The sequence below is a fragment of the Mirounga angustirostris genome, unplaced genomic scaffold, assembly GCF_029215605.1.
Source record: "Mirounga angustirostris isolate CCGP_5_RB_7025 unplaced genomic scaffold, mMirAng1.0.hap1 SCAF_14, whole genome shotgun sequence".
Classification (NCBI taxonomy): Eukaryota; Metazoa; Chordata; class Mammalia; order Carnivora; family Phocidae; genus Mirounga; species Mirounga angustirostris.
Window position 1 is genome coordinate 7,780,140 of NW_026991722.1, and position 22,492 is coordinate 7,802,631.

A 22,492-nucleotide genomic window follows, 5' to 3' on the forward strand; every position below is an offset into this window, starting at 1 on the left:
CTTGTTTAGGAAATCTACAAGTTACAAATACCTCTTATCGGCAGTGGAAACCTTTTTAGACTAAGGTAGAAACTGTTAGCCTTTAGCATGATCTCAATTTGCTATCTTGTGAGGTCTTATAAAGCTTAGAATAAGCTTAAGGTATCTATTTGGTGTTTCAATCATCAAGCCTAACTGAATAAATGTGATGTTGTGTATTTCAGCTCTATGCGAAGAGATGTTTTGGGACACAACTGTTAAACTTGCTGAGAATATGAGTCTAGAGTGTATCTATTCATCACTGGACACCTTAACTCAGATGGAATGGCTCAAGATCAATACAACAAACAGAGAGCTCATAGCCATTTTCAGCCCTACCTATGGTTTGAGTGTAAGACCACCCTATACTGATAGGGTTTATTTTTTAAATTCCACCATGGCGTCTAATGATATGACCCTGTCCTTTCATAACGTCTCTGAGGCCGATGTTGGCTTCTACTCTTGCTTTCTTCATACTTTCCCACATGGACATTGGGAAAAGGTGATCCAGGTGGTTGCATCAGGTGAGTGGATGTTTTATTTATCTTTTTACCCATCTACGACATTTGATTCTTAAAGCCCCAGTAGAAACTACAAAATGCTTTATCATGTGTTTGTGGGATTTTCCAATTTCACTTCTATATCTTATGATATTATTGTTTTAAGGAAATAGTTCTGTGAATCAGTTTCATTTTTCTTAATGTGCTATCATTTGTGAGTAGAATAAGCATCTGACAAATTTGAATGTAGTAGGAGAAAAGCCCAGGTTTTCTATTGTCTCAATAATGACTAGAGCATAGGGACGCCTGGGTGGCTCAGTCGGTTAAGTGTCTGCCTTCGGCTCAGGTCATGATCCTGGGGTCCTGGGATTGAGTTCCATTTTGGGCTCCTTGCTCTGTGGGGAGCCTGCTTCTCCCTCTGCCTTCCGCTCCCCCTGCTTGTGCTCTCTCTCTCTCACAAATAAATAAACTCTTAAAAAAATAATAATGACTAGAGCTTAGACTAAACTGATGTTGGCAGCGTTTGGGTTCAGGACCAGATACCTCCCCATCTGAGCTTCCTCCTGGTGATGGAGTACTGCTTCCTTCTGCTAAGCACTCAGTGCTGGCTTCAACCTCTGTGTGTTCAGAGTCCTCTCTGTAACCAAATCTAGACTTATTAGTGAATCTGGGCAGAGTTCATGCACTGGCTCCATTTTTTGCTTCATCCAAGTTCCTAAGAGAGGACACTTCAGAAACTGCAAGGTGTCATTTCAAGAAGGATCAAATGATCTCCTAGATATTTTCTGCTATGCCTACCAGGGACTATGGTTTGGTGCTTAGTGAGTTAGTCCTTCGAATAATAGCCACATGGATTGGGTATGGTATATTGGAAAAACATGGTTTTTCTAGCCTTTACTTTCTGCAAAACCTTATGTTAGCTGCTCGATCCCTCTGTATCTCAGGCTTCTGAATAGTAAACTGAGTTAATAATACCATTCTCTTTGTTGAATGGCTTAGGGATCATATGGTTAAAGACCTATGGCAGTCAGGGGCTGGTGGGTGTTATTATTGTCACTATTATTATTCCCTACACTTTTGATACAAAATGACTAATGATGAAATTTTCAGATGTCAGTAATAGTCTAGGGAAGGAGATAGTTTGGAACCATGTGTTTCTTGTCTGGAGTCTCTAAAATTGTATCCCAAATGGACATTCAGCAGAACACATTATGTGACATGTGCTAGAGTGCTTTCTTTTCAAGGGATATATATTATAAAAGGACAATTTACAATATTGCTAAGGGATAGCAAATAGTCAGAAGGTAAGGAAATTTCCCATGTGTTAGTTTTCTTTTTCTCTGTGGATGTAGCTAAGCTCAAAAATAGTTTTGTGTATATGACTGAGGCTTACAAAGTGTCTATTAGCAAAATCTCTTTAATGAAATATTTATTATTGAGTCCATTTTGTCATTGAACTCCTCATTCGCTGTTGGGTACAGTCACCTGTTGACTGCTGTCTGCAAGTTTTTCGTGTATGGACCACTTTTGATTAGCCATGCAGATGAAGGAGAGGATTGGCAAGGGCCTTCGAGTAGAGTGAGTTATTCGACACCTGGCCTGAACAACCAAGGCAAGAACGAGATGGGACCCTTCACCCTTCATGTGGTGAGCTTTTGCAGCCTGGGTCCCAGATCAAGAATTCCAATTTCTGCCAAAGAAATTCCGATGAAACATAGGTAGAATAATGGTCACCGGGCACAGGGAGGTGGGGAAATGGGGAGCTGTTGTCAAAGGGTACACAGTTATAGTTATGTGGGATGACTTCACCTAGAGATCTAATGCCCTGCATGAGGACTGCAGTTAATAATATTCCATTAGGGGCGCCTGGGTGGCTCAGTCGTTAAGTGTCTGCCTTCGGCTCAGGTCATGATCCCAGGGTCCTGGGATCGAGCCCCACATAGGGCTCCCTGCTCAGCGGGAAGCCTGCTTCTCCCTCTCCCACTCCTCCTGTTTGTGTTCCCTCTCTTGCTGTGTCTCTCTCTGTCAAATAAATAAATAAAATCTTTAAAAAATAAAAATAATACTGCATTAAACCCTGGACATTTCCTAAGGGAGTAGATTTCAGGTGCTCTCACCACAAAAGAAAAATGGTAACTATGTGAGAAGAAATGTAAATTAGCTTGATTATAGTAATTGTTTCAGTATATATATATCAAATGATTGTATTGCATGCCTTAAGTATATACATTTTTAAAAAAGATTTTATTTATTTATTCAAGTGAGAGAGAGAGAGAGAGTGAGTGGGGGGGGGGGGGGCAGAGAGAGAAGCAGGTTCCCTGCAAGCAGGCTTCCTGCTGATCAGGGAACCTGACCTGGGGCTCCAACCCAGGACCCTGAGATCATGACCTGAGCCGAAGGCAGACGCTTAACCAACTGAGCCACCCAGGCACCCCGAATATATACATTTTTAATTAAAAAAAAAACAAAAAAACCCAAACAACAGGCAGTTTGACCTCTTCTGAAAGTTTAGGATAGAGGATAGAGCTAAATTGTTGGGAACTGAGTTGTGATTGCCATACCAAGGTAGGATTTTTAGCATTATATATGAGCAATTTTGGCAATATTTCTTGCTTTTATCATCCAGATTTATTGCTCCTATTATTTTCTTGAAGTTAGGCAAAGGGAGATCTTCTGGGGCCTTTTCAAATACAGTGGTACGATTTTCAGTCAGTTACTGGTCAAAGATAGGAGTGCCGTCTCTCCACATAGATGAATTCTTCATGATGGTATTCTTAAGTGTGTTTCATCATGATTGTTTTTGATCATTTATATTTTTAAGTAACAGATTGCAGTAATGGGCCAGTGAGAGTATTCCACTCATTTTCGAGACTTGGAGGAATTCCTTTTTTAAAAAAAAACTAAAAATGATAGTGAATTTAAAAAATATAGTAGCCATATTTCAAAGTTAACCTTACATATACTTGAAGTTTTCTGTGTGTGCTTTATTAACATTGTATCCGGACCTATAAGTATTGCACGCATGTGTAGCCTAAAGGGAGATTTGATGATCTATTTAATAATACAAGATTGGAGTTGGAATCCAGAAATCCTAATTTGTGTAAAAGTTTATAAGAACTTCAAAAGGATAAAGTAACTGAACCATATGCTCTCTAAATATACTGATTTCTCCTCTTTGCTGAGAGCTGACTATGTATGAGGAACTTGGTCAGTATCTTCTCATTTAACCCCGTTGCCCACTTGGATGTAGATATAATCTTGATTTTATAGGCAAGAACTTGAAGTGTGGTGAGGTCCAATATCTGGCCAAGTTCTCAGACCTTGTATGTGCCCCATTGGATAAAACTGCAGTGAGGAATGGAAAAGGACAGCTGGGGGGACATGGAGCTGCAGGGACTCTCAAATGAGAAGTCAACCATTGTACATCCTTGCTGCCCCACCCCCCACCTGGGGCTTTCAGCTCAGAGCTGGAGAGCAAATGGGACAGTCTTGTGCTGAATAAACGGTGCTGTTAATGCAAATTTGTGTTAAAAGATGATTAGCATCACAGAAGCCTTCCTCAGTTGGGAACTGATGTGGAGGACTTAATGGTAAGAATGGCTGCATTTATTTTATTGCTCCAAGGGAAAAGCAGCTGGGGTGGCTTGGGCGGGAACCTTCCAGAGGCAACCACTTCATGGCAGAGTTTGTGGTAGAAGTGGATCCTGCTGAAAATTACTGCAGCCCATGTCTCTGGCCTTACTAGTCCGTTCAAGTGAATGTAGTTACACTTATGGAAATGTACCCGCCAGATGGGCGGCCCACCCACACTACTCTACTACCTAACTTTCACCAGGTGCCTCCTGGGCATGAACCAAATGTCCTCTCCTCTAATGTTTGTGAAACACCATGGCGGAGGTAACGTGTTCCCATCGTGCAGCTGATGGAAGGGTTCAGGGTCATTACCCACCTGGAGGTTGTGAGCTGTCCAGTCGCAGCACCAGGGTGAGACCCTTTGATGTTTGTGAAGTGCCAGAAGTGAGATGGAGGGGAGTTGGATTCCAACACAGTGAGCGGGGAGGCTCAAGGATCAAGTCACGCTGGATGTTGACAACATGGAAGGATTTTTCCCAAGATAGAGAGACAGATGAGGGAAGGAGAGAGTACAGAGGGTGCAAGGAAAGGGTGACATCCACGCAGGGAGAGAGCACGGAGCTCCAGCAGGATGTGGTTCCTGCCCTGAGCTCTGTGGCCCCTTGCCGCCACGAGGGGTAACCCAATAGGAAGAAACAGGGGTGCCCGCACCAGCCAAGGGGCTCAGCACGTGATGTGCTGGGGTCCCAAGTAAGGTTTTATGCGGTAGATTCTAAGTTGAAAAAAAGAAGTTGAAGCCCACGGGGGCAGCCCAATGTCACAAAGAGCCTGGGCAGTTTGGTTGGCTCGGATCTTGCTGTGCCTCATGGAGTCTGAACTTCACTCTGGGAAGACCGGGGGTAGCCACTGAACATTTTTCAGAGGGAGACACATACACCAGTTTTTTCACCACCTACAGGATTGAATTAGTTGTAGCTTATAGGAGGGGAAGAGTTTAAGGTCAGAGTAAACAAGTAATATTTTGTGGATTGGAACACTTACTCACTGCTGGTAGAAGTATACATTAGTATATCTATCATATTATAGGTATTGGTAATATTCAGGATTCGCCTGAGAAACAGACCAATAGGACGTATATGTATACAGAAAGAGATTTATTACAAGGAATCAGCTCATTGATTAAGGAGACTGGCAAGTGTGGGCCCATAGGCTGGAGTCCCAGGAAAGACAAAGGTGCAGATGAAGTTAGAAGGCTGTCTGCTGGAGATTTCCCTCTTGTCTGGGGAAGCGAGGCTTTTTGTTCTATTCAGACCTTCAACTGATTAGACGAGTCCCACTCACATTATAGAAGGCAGTCTGCTTACTCAGAATTCACCAATTTAAATGTTAATCTCATCCAAATGTTTCAGTGAGTGGCACTAGAGAGGAAAAGAGGTTCCTTTAATATTGGGGACCCCAGAATTCATGGAAGTCCCAAGAAATCCCATAATGGGAGGGGTTCTAAAGACCATGCTGCCCTATGTCCTGATTGGGGTCCTAAGCAACCCAGAATCGTCATCAATATGTGCTTTCCTCTGGCTACTTGTTTGTTTTGTAATGTTGGGGTGATGTCAGGATTTAAATTTTATTTAAAGCTGGAAAAGGGGAAGTGTCCCAGATCTGGCTTGTGTCAAAGTGTGTGCTGATTTTTGGGAGCTGAACCCACTTATCCTTATTCACTCAAGTCTTTATTCAGAACCTACTATATTCGAGATAATGTCTGTGGTTGGAAGCTAGAAAGACGTGGATCTCAGCTCTAAGTGGTATGCAGAGTACTAGGGGAGAGAAAGGCTGTGTACTGCAAATTATAATTAAAGAGTGAGTGCTATTGTAGTTCTGCAGAATATAGGATTTACTTTTAACCAGAAGATTCAGGGTAGATTCCCGGCAAAGGGGGAATTTGAAGTTAACCTTGAAGGAGGTAAGTCAGAATATTTAGACATGGAGATGGGTGGAGTAGCATTTAGGGATAATTGCTTTATTTATTTATTTCAGACACAGAGAGAAAGAGAGAGAGAGGGAGCACGAGTCGGGGGAGGGTCAGAGGGAGAGAGAGAACCTCCAGCAGACTCCCTTTGAGCACGGAACCCGGTGCGGGCTTGATCTCATGACCCTGAGATCAGAAGATCAACTGACTGGAGCCATCCAGGTGCCCCAGAATTGCTTTAAATATTATCTAGAAAAAAGATAGTTTTGGTTCTGCTTTGACTACTTTGCAAGGAAATTTTCATTTTCTAAAAATGACTCCAACATTACCACAAATAGCAATAGCACTAACAGCCATACCTTTCAAACTCAGCCAACACAAATGCTCTGGTCAACAATTAATGCAGTTTATTCTGGTCCACAGTTCGTGGCTTAGTTTATCTCCACATGTTGACTTAATGCTTCAAAAGGCATAGGAATCTAGATCTATGCTGTGATTATATTTTATAGTCTATCCTAAGATATTTGCACATTTTGATTTCAGCTCCTATCTCTCCCAAATTCAGAAGGCAGGAAGAAAACGTAGGAAAATGGCACTATCTTTTCTATGAGTGACAGGTACAAAGTGATGCAGGGAAAGCTTGGTCTGAAGGATGCTTTTGCCTGTCAGAGGAGATGCCAGACAGGGCTGAGAAGGCCACGGGAGGAGAAGCTTTCTTGCCCTCCTGTGACAAGAGTCACCACTGCATGCCAGCATGTTTTGTCCTTGTGTGGACCCTGGGTTCTTTCAGCTTTGCCCATCATATACATCTCTATCACTTTGAAGTTGTTTGGTTTTTAAGTGAGGTGGAGAAATAAAAAAGAATAGTTTCAAATCTACTCTTTAAAGAATTAAGACATAAACTCTTTCTTAAGGTCCATTCTTACCAGCTCAGAAATAAGTCAGGAAAGTTTTCTTGTACACACACACACACACACGAATAAAAAATGTTTCTGGAAATGTTACATTTCAGCAGTTTTTCATTTAAGAAGGAAAAAATATATTAAATAGTACCTATAAGAAACAGTCAACTGATGAAACAGAAACATTTTAAAGGCTTAGAACTCTTCCTCCTTAATAAAATAAAACAGAATATAGAGAAGCAGATGATAAGGAACGTTTTTTTTAAGACTCGCGTAAGCAAGGTTATGGTCACTGAACTTCTCAAGGGTGAAATTAATGGGAATCTGAAAGTGGAATAGTTACCAGAACCCACGCCAAGGTTGTTTTTATTGACTTGCTTTCCATTTGCTAAGCCAGGGAAGAGCATGCTTGAGAGTACTATCACCATGAGATTCAACTCTCAGGCTTTGGGGGAACAGCTCTGTAATCAAAAGTAAAAAAAGAGACAAAAAACAGTCTGGGGTAGTGGGGGAATCAAACCTCAAAAAGAAGACAATACTGGATTGATATACATAATTGAATTTCATAATGTAATGGCTGATTAAGTTTAACAAACCAGCACAGGTCCACATTTGGGTTTCGTGAGAGCAGCATCCTCTGTCCATCTGAATGCACAGAGGGTTACACTTTCACTAGGTACCTCTATGCCCAGTATTGGGCACGTGTCCACCATAGCAACATCCAGAAGAAAACTTTTCCTTTAGATTTATTCGAAAATGTACTCAGGCAATCCAGAGCAGGGGATGAAATTGGCTGTGATCTTTGCAGCTGTTTTGTTCATTTATACAAACTCTACCCTTCCTTGAGTAGATACTTTTATTTCTAAGATGACCCTAGGGTGGGGGCAGGTATTTGGCTGAATTTCCTCAAGGGAATGAGCTACAAGCTGAAGTTTACAAAGAACTTTGCCCTGTGGCTGTTGAAGATTATTATTATTATTTTGAGAGAGAGAGAGAGAGCACGCAAGTGGAGGCGGGGAGAGGAAGGGCAGAGGGAGAGAGATTGAATCTCAGGCAGGCTCCATGCTCAGTGCCTGATGTGGGGCTCTGTCTCACGACCCTGAGATCATGACCTGAGCCAAAATCAAGAGCACTTAACCGACTGAGCCACCCAGGCACCCCATTGAAGATTTTATTAGTGTAGGTAGAGGTGTATAGTCCTCAGGTTTTCCTTTCTTTCTTTTTCCTTTCTTTAACTTTCAGTGATCAGGAAAACTCACACCTCTTTACCACCGCTGCTGTCTCCCCAGCGCTCAAGGCGGTGCCGACCACAGTATCTGGAACATGTTTCCTTTTGAGAGTGGGTGCTGGTGGGGGTGTAGGTGCTAGTGCAGGGTGGGGATTTCGGCTTCATGTGTAAGAGCTGTCCGAGGGACTGGAACATGCTTCAGCCCACGCAGGTTGGTCGAGACTCCTCCCCTGGACTGTCTCAGCATCTCTATTTTTTTTTTTTAATTCCTCTTATCAAAGGTTGAAAGCTGCAGAAATCAAACTTTGTTCTCCAGCACTTTCCCTCCAAAACTTCTCTAGGATTAGCGGGTGGGTGTCAGTGAACCTTCAAGGAGACCTTACGGGAATTTGTCCATTGGCAGATCAGAGTATTTACTGACTGAGAGTAAAATGATATTTTTGCATAAAAACGGTGGATTTTTATTATTTATTTATTTATTTTTATTTATTTATTTATTTTTAAAAGATTTTATTTATTTATTTGAGAGAGAATGAGAGAGAGAGAGTGCATGAGAGGGGGGAGAGTCAGAGGGAGAAGCAGACTCCCCGCCGAGCAGGGAGCCTGATGCGGGGCTCGATCCTGGGACTCCAGGATCATGACCTGAGCCGAAGGCAGTTGCCCAACCAACTGAGCCACCCAGGTACCCAGAATGGTGGATTTTTAGATGTTTAAAAACAAACAAAAAGGAAATTAAGTATGGGAAGAGAGGAGGAAAAGTGAAGTAAAGCTCTGAGCTGGTCAGAGGCATGGGCTCCTCCATCTTTCCCTTTGAGCTAATGCTATCCTGTGCCCTTTTATTTAGCATTGGTAAAAGAAGACTTAGTTTCTAAGCTATGCTTTTTGTTGCTGGTTTTGGTTTTTGTTTGGTTTTATAGGAAGTGGAGGTTGCAAGCAAGATGGCTTTTTCTTTCCTCTAAGAAAATTTGTGAAGACATTTAAGATTTTGAAACCATTAAGAATTTTAAGACTATCAAGTCAATCCTTCAGGGATCAATGCGAAATTATTCCCCCAGGCAACATCTCTTCTACTTACTCCACCATAGTTTTAATTAAATAACTCCGCTGATGGGGCTTCTGGCACTTTCCTTTGGAGATTATTCACAATCCAATAAATCTCGATGTGAGAAAATTTTCCCTGACTTCAGCTATTTAACCACAACTCACATTTTAAAAAACAGTCTTCTTCACAGTCTGCCCAGAGAGAAAGGCCCCTGTTCCACTGAAGATTCATACAAAAAGCTGTCTAAGGCCGGAGCTATGATATGCAATATTCACATTTAATAGCACCGTAAAGAGCTTACATGCGTCATACCTGCCGATTGTAGTGGGGTGATGATTGTGACCAACAAGAATGAAGTCTGCGCATGAATTCTGTGAGCATTTACGTGCGCCCTTTAGCAGAATACTTAAGAAACATAACGTTCTCATTTCGCAGGCCAGCTCTTAAGAACATATTTGTCCCCTTTCTTGGCAGGTGACATGAAATGCCGTATGCTACCAAAATTGGTATTTCCAGAATAGTTTATGAAGGAGCATGTGTGTAGTCCCTGAGTATAGGATAGTTTCCTTCCTGAAACCTCCAGAAAGTTTTAGATCATCCACCTAATTCGTTCCACTAATGGATAGAGTACATTTATTTCTCTTTATAAACTGGAATCTATAATTGGAAATATACCATTTTTCATCTGAGAAACAGCCAAGGAGTTCAACTGTCTTTGAGACAGAGCTTGGTAACGTTAGACTGTGCCCCCAAATGAGACGGTTATGTCTGTGTCATTGGCTTATGACATCATATTTCTCAAAATATCTCTTTATTACATATAAGAAACAAAGTTGCTCATTTAAATGTAAATAAAGGACATTTATTTAACAGTTAAATTATGCCACTTCTTCTTTTTTACTTAAATCCTTGAAATGGGCTCCTGAAAGAATAAACATTAAATAAGAGGGAAAAATTTCTAGTTACTGGCATTGCATTTCTTTGAGTTATATAGTTTTTGAATTTTTATTCCTAACACCAGTCTGACTATTGTGTTTTCAGTGATAATAGCAGGTTTGAACCAAAGGGCATAGTATTAAAGTTTGTTGCTCAAATGACCCTTTGAGGTATTGGATTGGATACCTCTATATTGGATGAATATCAATAATAGTAATTTAAAAATTGTGTAAGCCCTTTCTAGATCTGTTAAATAGAAATTTATTTGCTGTGAAAAGAAGAAGAAATGAATAAGAAAGTCTTTGTTTTCAAGACATTAATAATGTAATAGGGGAAGTATGGATATACTTGTTAAATGGCATAGAACAATGTTTTGGGAGTTGAGAGGTGACAGAGATTACTGCCAGTTTGAGGGAACCATGGAAAATGTCTAATAATGGAGTCTAATATTTTACTAGAAATGCAAGTATCCATATTTCTAAAACATAAATCCAGCCCCTCCCATCACCAAATCTGTTCTGCTCCCAGTTTCTCATTTGAGTCCATAATCCCAATTCTCAAAAACCTCGGTCATCCTTTATACCTTATTTTCTCTCATTCTTCACATTCTAAGTGGCTAGACTTTCAAAATAAATGTCTCATCTATGTATGTCAGCCTATATTATGAAGTACTATTATCTCTCACCTCTATGTATTTTTTTTAAAAAAATGATTCATCATCTAGATGCTTTTACCTGAAAGTCTGATCTGAGTAACATAGTCCATCATCTTCCAAGAAATATAATACCTGATGCCCTAGTTTTTGGACTCTCTTCTGGACCTAGTAGGACTGTGTTTCCAGTTGTCTGGTGCTGTAAGTGCAGATAAGAGATGCCTGACCTTCTTCATTCTTGATTATCTCCACATGAGGCATGCAGTCTTCTCAGATGCCAGGTTTCTGGGAATTAGCTCAGACAATAGATTAGAGAGCAGGAGAGTTGAGAAATGATAGGATTTCATTACAGACTGGGTGTTGGGTATCAAGTAGAAGGAGAATTCAAGAATGGTACCAGGAATTACTTGGGGTTCTGGGTAGATGGTGATATCATTTACTGACTGGGGGAGTATGAGGTGAGAAAAAGGTCTGGAGTGGGGTGGAGAGGTTTGGTTCCAGACATCCAAGGAAGCTCTCTAGTAGGCACGGGGGTTTTTGAGTCAGAGCTCAAGAGAGCAACTGGGTTGGAGATGTAAACACAGTGAAGGCATGGGTGTGCATGAGTGTGCACAGTGAGCTTTGATAAATAACTAGTGATTATTGAGTGTTTGTTCCTTGGAAGCTCTGAGCAAGGTTTGAAAGGCTTTACTTGGATTCTTTCATTTAATCCTCACTATACCTCTATCAAGTACGTAGTGATACTAAAACAGAATTAGAAAAATGAATTAAAACAGAGAGCAAAGGACAAACTGTGGTGAGTGTAAGAAGACAAAGCACTTAGCACATAAGGGTGACTTGCTAAAACAATGTGATGTGTATATATGCAGAGGAAAGAGATGTTTTTAGACCCAGAGATGCCTCACTATCCACACCAGAGTGTGAGGGTTAGTGGCGCCTGAGACCCATCCCATTTGACCAGAGGTTTTCTGGAAATTGAAAACACTCATAAATGTCTGGAGGGACTGTCAATATGACCTGAGTTTTCTGCTGGGCAGCATTTGCTAGGCTGAGTCTCAGCTGCCTTTTTGTGACTAATGCATTCCTGAGTTTCTCACAGTCCCCGCTATTCCCTATTCTACCTTCTGGCTTCAGGAATTTCTGTTATCTTCCCGGACCCTACAAATTTGCAACCCTCATCTACTCAATTACTCCTTAGTCCTATTAAAAATGCTATTCAGAGCCTTCTAAGATTGGTCCTTGCATACATTCCAACTTTTCCCTTTGTGTATTCTTCTTTCAGCCAAATTGGGTTAAGTTTTAATTCCCAAAGCATCTTCCATATTCCTGAATTTGGTGTCTTTGTGCCTTTTCTTCCCTTAAATACTCTTTCACTCCATTTATTACTTATCCTTCAAGGGACAGCTAAAGAAACCTTGCCCCATTCCTAAAATGAGAAACAATGTCTCCTCTCCACTCCCCCGATGTTGTTTATGGCTACCTTTTAATTAAAGATATGTTTTTCTTGTATTCTTCCTAGTGGTTACCATGTCAGTTTTTCCATTGACCACCTCTCCCCCACCCCTCTGCCCCAGATGCTTCGGTTGAAAGCAGGTCATATCCCATTACCCTCTCCATGATCCCAACAATAGTGGGCACTAAGTGCTCTGCATTTAGGACACTTGGCTCAATAAAACAGAAAAAGCATAGGGGTGAAGGGAGGGAAGTGATACTTTCACTGAAAATCATCACCATTAACTAATCGGTACTGAGAAAGCTGCTAATTCCAGATACAATTAAGTGGAACTCTTCTGAAGTACCTTCCAGGAAGTGTAAAGTATTTTCCTGAGTGGGAACAGATTTATAGCTCATCATAGGTAAAACACAGCTTGAAGTATTTTTCAGATTTAGATTTTTCAGATGTAGATTTATTTCTCTAGATAGCTTAATTATTTCTACTTAACTTTATTCTAAAAAATAAGTACAGTGGGATTTTCCCCCTAACTATGCTCTTCCCATGGGGCATTCATTGAAATGTAGCTATCAGTTTTCCTCATAATTCATAGCTTACTGAGATACCTTGGTAATTGATCCCATTAGTTTGTTAATTCATCACCCAGGTGGTGTCATGTCATTTGCAAGGTTTTTTGTGAATCTTTAGCACATTATTTGTGAATATATTGAGTATAGTACATCCATGTTCATGGAAGCATTATTCACAATAGCCCAAAGGTGGAAACAACCCAGGCTTCCACTGAGGGATGAATGGATAAACAAAATGTACATACACACAGTGGAATATTATCCAGCCTTAAAAAGAAAGGAAACTCTTAACACATTACAACATGGATGAACCTTGATATTATTTTAAGTGAAATAAGCCAGTCACAGAAGTACAAATACTGCAAGGTTCCTTTTATATGAGGTACCTAGAGTCATCAAATTCATAGAAATAGAAAGTAGAATGGTGATTTGTCAGGTAGTGAGGGGTGGGGGAATAGAGAGTTGCTTAATGGGTACAGAATTTCAGTTTTGCAAGATGAAGAGTTTTGGAGATCAGTTGCACAATGATATGGACGGACTTAACATTACTGAAGTGTACACTTAAAAATGGTTAAGATGGTAAATTTTATGTTATATATATTTTGCCAAAATTAAAAAAAAAATCATTTATATAAATATATGTAAAATAGTGTGTTTAGTTACAGGATTAATTCACAGGAGATTTCACTGTTAACAGTTTTCTATTTCTATTTAGAGAAATTCCTCTTGGTTTGTCTTCATGGCAGTAAGTACAAAGATGGATTTGTTGACAGAGAATTTTGAGTTCTGGTTCTGCCCTTCTAACTAGTCTTGTGCCATTTGGAAAGTCCCTTCATCTTTTTGAGCTTCAGTTTACTCATTTATGGAGCGGTTATAATAATATGCACCTTATGGGCAGGCTTGAGAATGAATGAGGTAATGTATGCAGGGGCCTATGTGGGTACTTAACACATAGCAGGTACCCAGGACATGGTGGTTCCATTGAGTCCCCTTTTCACCTTCCCTAAGGAATCGGATATTCTCATTCAGTGTGACCCTTCAAGAGTATTTCCAGAAACATATATTAAGCAGTTACCACTTGCCTGGCACCCCCTTAGGAAACACATATTAAGCAGTTACCACTTGCCCAGCACCCCATTAGGAACTGACGAGTGAGATGATATAGCTCCTTCCCACATCTCTATTATAAACTAGTAGGGGAGAAAAGTAGATATTATATCACTGTATGACAAATGCTCTGACGGGGATAACTGCCCCAAGGGGGGCTATTAGAGCCCATAGGATGACCATCGTCATTCCTCATTGTTCAACTTGGGGAGGGGAAAGAGGCATCTGACAACCAAAGGAGGAACAGGAGTTGGCCCCAGGAACAGGGTAGGATGTGTCCTCTGCATCAGGAACAGCATGTACAAAGGTCCAGAGTAAAGAGAGTGTGTGGGATATCCAGAATGGGAGCCCATTATCCTGAAATGTAAACTACAACAGATAAAAGTGGAGAGGCAAGCAGGGACCAAACACTCAGTGGTTTTCTGCCAGGGACTGAGAAGGTATCGGCAGGTTTGGAAAGAGAGAGAGGTCACATTGATTGCATGAAGAGAGTGATTTGTATGGGAGCAAGACTGAAGAGAGGGAGGCTGGGCTGGAGGCTATTTTGCTAATATAGGAAGGAGTGAACTGTCACTGGACTAGGACAGGGCACTGGGGAGAGGTAGCACATGTTCGAGAGATACTGAGAAGGTAGAATTGAAAAGATCCAGCAACTGACTGGATGAGTGGGGAAGGGAAGAGAAATTAAGAATGATACTGGTTTCTTAAGAGTGGGGAGAATGGGAAGGAGCCACTTTGGAGAAGGGAATATGACTTTGGGGTATCTGTGAATAGGAAGTGAAGAGAAAAGCATTGAATATCTAAGTAAGTTGTGTCCACTTGCTCTCCTTCACCACAAGATGTATCTACTCAGGAAATTCTAGGAGTGAGTTAGGCATTCCTTTTCTTTGCAGAGATCATGCTGCAGTTCCCATCCCAGTTCACACCTGGTTATGTACCAGCTGCTGTCTCAGCACCCGCTCTCAGTTTTTGAGACAGGACTGAGTCTCAGGGGCCTTAATTGCCTTACCATATCTAGGGTACCCCTTTGGGATGGTGCCAAAGCACAGATATTTGTTCTGAAGTGTAGCAGCCATTTGCAAATACCAGACACACATTTTGTCAAACAAGTTGGCTTATAGCGTCTGCAGGGCAACTTGAATACAGGTTCCTTTTCGCTGGCAAGATCATCTTGTCCACTTCCTGGTTAAGTCCTCATCATTTCTTTAAAGTCACGTGGTGCCTATCTGTTCCAATAGAAAAATTTGGAAGTTCCCTCATTGTTTCATAAAGATAGAGCCAAAAAATTCCTTCAGTGTCCTTGTCATTCTCTTTTTATCCTCTGCAACACTGTTGTTATATGTGCTGTTTTCAAATGCTGGAAGTTTCACTCCCTCACATTCTCTCTTTGATGTAGTTAGAAACTTTTCAGTATTTATTTTGGAGTCTTTTGCAAGATGTTTTCAAATACTCTTTTGGCCTAGTTACTTAGTTGCACCTCTGGGCCTTCTCATTCTCCCTAGCTGAATGGTCTGTTGTTTTCTGGCAATACCTTCATCCTACTGTAGCCCTTTGACTTTGCCAGTGTAGCCATGAGGGGTTTTATTTCAAGCACCTGGCCCTTTAGATCTGTTGCATGTATTTTCCCTGGACTTCCAAAAAGGTGTTTTTCAGAAGTCTTGGGGTTTCTTTTGGGATTTTTACCTTTTCAACTATATCCTTTATTTTTTTAACCAGAATATTTGCATTTTATTATTGTTTTCCATTTGTAATTATGCAAGATTTCCAATGGCTTTTTTTTTTTACTTTGCCTTTCTAGTTAGATTGCCTTTAGTCATTTTGATCATGCAAGGTGCCTCAAAGGGCATAACATACGTGTCTGTGCCATTCCACAATGCAATAATTTCAACGTAGTTTTATTTCTTATGGGTTCAAGAACCAGTTGTATGTGCAATCCAAACGCAGTGGGTCCACAGCTTTCTCAGAAGGGAAATTCAAGACTGAGGACAGACAAATCTAAGGAGTCCACCAGTTTTTCAGTCTGCTCCATTTTGTATGTTTCCCTCTTAGCTTTATAGTATTTGCTAGAAGGTCTGCAGAACAACCCAAGAAGCTAGTATCTACCTTGTTAAAGGTAAAGTGTCTGTAACAGTTGTGTATTTAGACATGATTTCTGTGGATGCCGTCCTTTATAAATGATAGCATATCTATCCTCTAGAAACATGGTTTTCTTTAGTCTGAAGGCACAAAATTCCACTGATTTTTATTGATTAATCTCTTTCCACCCTGCATCAGATGTGCCACTTATGTCAAGCTTGTCACTTTCTTGCAGGCTTTCCATCAATCTACTTAATTTTTTAGGCCTCCAGGATTTGTGGAGGTGCAGTTACAGATTTCTGTTGGTCAGTTGCCAGATAAGGAGTGTGACAGAGATTTCACTAGCAAACAGCAAATGCTTAAAAAGGCCAGAGCTGATAGGGCAAGGTGGGCATAAAGAGAGGCTTGAGCAATCATGTGTTGGGCGGAGTTCAAATCAGTCAAGACTGCAGTCCTCCTGGATTTACCTGCCCTGCTCCCTGCAGCCTCATTTTTTTTTTTTTTTAGATTTCCAAAATTTTTTTTATTCTTATGTTAATCCCCATACATTACATCATTAGTTTTAGATGAAGTGTTCCATGATTGTTTGTGCATAACACCCAGTGCTCCATGCAGAATGTGCCCTCCTCAATACCCACCACCAGGCTAACCCATCCTCCCACCCCCCTCCCCTCTAGAACCCTCAGTTTGTTTTTCAGAGTCCATCGTCTCTCATGGTTCGTCTACCCCTCCGATTTCCCCCGCTTCTGTCTTCCCCTCCTGCTACCTTCTTCTTCTTCTTCTTTTTTTTTTCTTAACATATATTGCATTATTTGTTTCAGAGGTACAGATCTGAGATTCAACAGTCTTGCACAATTCACAGCGCTTACCAGAGCACCCTGCAGCCTCATTTTCTGTGGCTGGACCCTCCTCTCCAACATTATGCTGTATATTGCTCTCTCGTTACCATATTTCCTCTTCAGGACCACTAAGTCTATCACTTCCTCTCACCACTTTAAACCTGTGTGGGAATGGATTGGGTGGGCTGTAAGGGGCTTCGTTCCCAGGCATTTGTCTTCAGCACTGCATGTCCTCAAGCACGGAAGACCCCTCCTGGCTTTATGGGATTAGTGGAGAGAAGAGTTTAGGATTCTGTTGAAGTCTGACATTTCTAAATCAGATCATGGGCACTGCAACACGAATTGTTCCTTTTACCTTAGTCTGGGTTTAGTTAGGCCCTTCTTCTTGACACTGAAATTATTTCTCAGCCCTCATTATATCTGTATCCTGTGTTAAAAAAATAAAGTGTATCCTTCTTACTTAGAACAGACTAAACATTTTGCAGTAGATTTGCTATAACTCCAGTGCTCTTATAAAAACCTCTGAACATTTATTTTTCTAGCCTTGTATATACCTTAGTGCTCCAATTAGTAAATAACAACTGGTCATTTATTATGGGGAATTTCTTATGTTTGATATAATTGCTAATAATGGGTAATAGAAACTGAGGATTCTCAGTACTCCCTTAAGTGTAGTTATGCAAATACAGAAATGGGATCTTGTTTTTAATTTGTACATGCACACGTATATACTCAAACACACACACACATAAACACACACGTACACACACCACCCAAACCATATTAAAGCAAAAAACCTGGAGAAAAGAAGTCTCTAGGGTAATAAGAGAATAATCGGGAATATCATGGAAGCAAATTATGCCAAATAGCACTGGATAAAGTTTGGAGTGTGTAAGCCATATAATGTGTGTGACTTTAATTTTGATTGACAGTTACTTAATTTGACTTATGAGCAGACAAGTCCTGTAAGGTCATATTCAAAAGATAAGGGAAAGTGAGGGAGGCTTCATGAGTCTCCCCACCAGGCACGCATTATATGTAATGTGCAGGGTGGCTCAGCCTGGAGGAGGGATAGCCGGCTTATTAATGAAATTGGATTGGGAAGGTAAAAGGATTGGTGTCCTCTTACATACCTAAAACTATACCTTTGCGACCAAGTCGGAGAAGGCTTCACAGAAGATCACCTTCATGGAGGTCTTCGGGGTGAATATGAGTTTTAGGGAGTCCAGCAGAAAGAACAGCCTGCACAAAGACTCAGAGGAATGGATATAAGTGGTGAACACATGGAGCCTTGAGTGGCCTGGTGAGGGTGGGGATTGCAGGTCATGGGCAGACATGATGATGGGGTTGATGAGGGCAGAGGGAGAGGTTGCAACAGCTTGTGTTTGCATGAGGCACTATGGAGCTAGAGGTGTTGAAACTGAAGGTCGTGATCGGATTTACAACTGGGAAACATTGCCATTGCAGAGGAGAGATGGATATAAATTCCCATAGTCTCAGCATGAAAAACAAATGCATTTAAAGACAGCGGTGACTAATTATATGTAGATGGAGAAAGCACAAGCAAACACGGCTGATTCACACTGCGCATGCAAGATTACATTTTTATTTAAAGGGTTCCAGAATTAGTAGTTTGGAGTTGCCATGTAGCAGCAATGATGGGCTCTCTGATGTACATGTACTCTTCTGGTGCATAGTGAGCCTTTGGTTCTTCAGTTCAGAAACTAAATTAAATGTCTGGGTTCAAGTACTGACTCTACTTCCACTACGACCTTTGTTACCATGTATTTAAAATGAGAATTGTAATGATGCCTACAATGTAGGGTAGTTTTGAAATTCACATTCTCTGGGAAGTGTTTGTCATGTCACGTCAAACTGTAAGCACCTAGTGTGTACTAAATATTATTATTATTATTATTATTAATTGGCCAAAATAACCAAAGTTGTTTTCTTTTGAAGAATTATGAGTAGTACTATGTATATAGAGAGAAATACAGAAGAAGTCTTTCAAGAAAGTAAAAAGGAGAACAAGTGAAGATTTCTCAGATATGAAAATGAAAAAAGGAAGCATTAGTGGGACAAGAAGCGAATCTGTGTTGTAAACTGCCCATTGCATTCTTTTATCTTGTATCTGAATGGACAGTAGATGGTAACAGGAGGTATGTTTTCTATGGAAAACTCCTGAGTTTCAAAACACATGAAGTGGAGGTTCATAAATGTGAAGAACAGAGAGACAGCTAGGAAGGCCACCTTTCATCAGAACCGGTGGAGGGAGACAAACAGGTTCACTTGGAGTGGCTTCCGAAGGGAAGCGAAACAGGTTCTCCCCTCGCCCGCCATTCTTCCCAGTTCCCCTTATGGGCTTGAATCTATGTGGAGGGACTGAGAACAAAAGTAGAAGAAGGTAAGGGAGTAGTTCCTGTTCCTTACAGAAACAAATTGACTCTTTTTTGAAAGAACTTAATTTTTTAAATCCTCAGGCAGTGTCTGGTTCTATTCAGCAGATTACCTATCCTCTCACTAGTACTGACGAATCAGTCATGATAAACAATTCTTTTTGTTAGACTTAATAATCCTGCCCTGAATTGTTCAGTAAAATAAGATGAAAATATGCTTTGCTGAGTGCTATTTATTTCACACAGAGATAATACGCTTTGTCTCTTTAGCGTTTATTCTTCAAACTTAGATAATCTTCTTGCCTTCCCTTCTTTCAAACAGTAGAGTCTTTAGCTTTCTTTTGCTACCAGACATTGTTTGAAGGGTTTTATCTACCTTCCAGATGATCCTTTAAATATTGTGGTAAAAATGAAATGTTTTGTCTGACGTGATAAAATTCCCTGGCTCAAGGCTTCTTTTCCAATGTTTTAGATATTCTTCATAGCCAAATAAAAGGTGGATTTTTTTATGCCCTATGTTTGAAAAAAGCTCCCCAACAGCTTTTCTGGAATGTTGGAATTGCTCAGGTTTCTCCAGGACTCTTCCTCACCTTGAGCGTAATGGAAGCAGAGAGGTTGCAGCCCGTTTTGGGTTGTCCTTGAGAAATGAAGCAGCAAATTAGCTGAGATAATATCCAATACTCATCCGAATCGGTGGCTGAAGCCTCTACAGCCAGAACGTTTACCGCCTAAAGTTTTAACCTTTTCCTATGTTTGACCTTTCTCTCCCTTTGTGCTCTTTACTCCGGTTTTGGGTCCCCCAAGCAGCTACATGATTCCTCAAATGCTCGTTCATTTTTCAATTTCTAGGCTTTGGGCAGACTCCCCATTCCCTCCTGCCCACTGCCCCTCCCCCCATTGCTTCCGTGGCCGTGGCCCTGGCCGTGGCCGTGGCCGTGGCCGAGCACAGCAGCCAGGGAAGTCTCACCGTCCTGCTCCAAACATTCAACCTACAGAACGGAGTCTAAACGAATGGGCCCACCTTCGGACCTTCCACTTTCCATCCGTATTTCCGGTGAATTCCCTGCTCCCATCACCTGTACGACCTCTGTGGCTTTGCTGCAAGTCCAGCCGAGACCTTGCCTCTCTGCCGGGACGTGGCTCCTGGTGCTGCATCCTGTCTCGGAGCTCACAGCACAGCGTGTGTGGTAATGATCTGCCCCCTCACGTGGTGCCCTGGCTAGTTCCTAAGCTCTGTGAGGAGAGGGACACATCTGTCTTGTTTTCCAGTGTATCCCTAACATCGTTTCAGTCCCTCTCACAGACTAGGCCCTGATGAACTATTTTATGCTGAATTAGTGATCGAAGCAAGTGACTTTTTTGTAAGTTCCTGCAGTACGGGGATAGGTCTTGCTCACGTTTATATCCCATAAATATTGCTTCACAGGTCTTTTTGCAATAGACTCTTTTTTTTTTATTGTTATGTTAATCCCCATACATTACATCATTAGTTTTAGATGAAGTGTTCCATGATTCATTGTTTGTGCAGAACACCCAGTGCTCCATGCAGAACGTGCCCTCCTCAATACCCACCACCAGGCTAACCCATCCTCCCACCCCCCTCCCCTCTAGAACCCTGTTTGTTTTTCAGAGTCCATCGTCTCTCATGGTTCGTCTACCCCTCCAATTACCCCCCTTCATTCTTCCCCTCCCGCTACCTTCTTCTTCTTCTTTTTTCTTAACATATATTGCATTATTTGTTTCAGAGGTACAGATCTGAGATTCAACAGTCTTGCACAATTCACAGCGCTTACCAGAGCACATACCCTCCCCAGTGTCTATCACCCAGTCACCCCATCCCTCCCACCCCACCCCCAACTCCAACAACACTCAGTTTGATTCCTGCGATTAAGAATTCCTCATATCAGTGAGATCATATGATACATGTCTTTCTCTGTTTGACTTATTTCACTCAACATAATACCCTCCAGTTCCATCCACGTCGTTGCAAATGGCAAGATCTCATTCCTTTTGATGGCTGCATAATATTCCATTGTATATATATACCACCTCTTCTTTATCCATTCATCTGTCGATGGACATCTTGGCTCTTTCCACAGTTTGGCTATTGTGGACATTGCTGCTATAAACATCGGGGTGCATGTACCCCTTCAGATCCTTACATTTGTATCTTTGGGGTAAATACCCAGTAGTGCAATTGCTGGATCATATGGTGGCTCTATTTTCAACTTTTTGAGGAACCTCCATACTGTTTTCCAGAGTGGCTGCACCAGCTTGCATTCCCACCAACAGTGTAGGAGGGTTCCCCTTTCTCCGCATCCCCGCCAACATCTGTCATTTCCTGACTTGTTAATTTTAGCCATTCTGACTGGTGTGAGGTGGTATCTCATTGAGGTTTTGATTTGGATTTCCCTGATGCTGAGCGATATTGAGCACTTTTTCATGTGTCTGTTGACCATTTGGATGTCTTCTTTGGAAAAATGTCTCTTCATGTCTTCTGCCCATTTCTTGATTGGATTATTTGTTCTTTGGGTGTTGAGTTTGATGAGTTCTTTATAGATTTTGGATACTAGCCCTTTGTCTGATATGTCATTTGCAAATATCTTCTCCCATTCTGTCGGTTGTCTTTTGGTTTTGTTGACTGTTTCCTTTGCTTTGCAAAAGCTTTTTATCTTGATGAAGTCCCAATAGTTCATTTTTGCCCTTGCTTCCCTTGCCTTTGGTGATGTTTCTAGGAAGAAGTTGCTGTGGCTGAGGTCAAAGAGGTTGCTGCCTGTGTTCTCCTTTAGGATTTGGATGGACTCCTGTCTCACATTGAGGTCTTTCAACCATTTGGAGTCTATTTTTGTGTGTGGTGTAAGGAAATGGTCCAGTTTCATTCTTCTGCATGTGGCTATCCAATTTTCCCAACACCATTTGTTGAAGAGACTGTCTTTGTTCCATTGGACATTCTTTCCTGCTTTGTCGAAGATTAGTTGACCATAGAGTTGAGGGTCCATTTCTGGGCTCTCTATTCTGTTCCATTGATCTATGTGTCTGTTTTTGTGCCAGTACCATGCTGTCTTGATGATGACAGCTTTGTAATAGAGCTGGAAGTCCGGAATTGAGATGCCGCCGGCTTTGCTTTTCTTTTTCAACATTCCTCTGTCTATGCGGGGTCTTTTCTGGTTCCATACAAATTTTAGGATTATTTGTTCCATTTCTTTGAAAAAAGTGGATGGTATTTTGATGGGGA

General features: G+C 41.3%; 1 protein-coding gene across 2 annotated transcripts in view; it reads left to right on the forward strand.

The window, feature by feature from the left end:
• Window positions 1–22,492, forward strand: part of CD226 (CD226 molecule) — a 92,716-nt gene that overhangs the window by 20,048 nt on the left and 50,176 nt on the right. For both annotated transcript variants that reach the window (XM_064577766.1, XM_045886568.3), the window contains one exon: window positions 204–542. In XM_064577766.1, coding sequence (XP_064433836.1) covers window positions 204–542 — 339 coding nt within the window. The remainder of the gene's footprint in view (window positions 1–203; window positions 543–22,492) is intronic.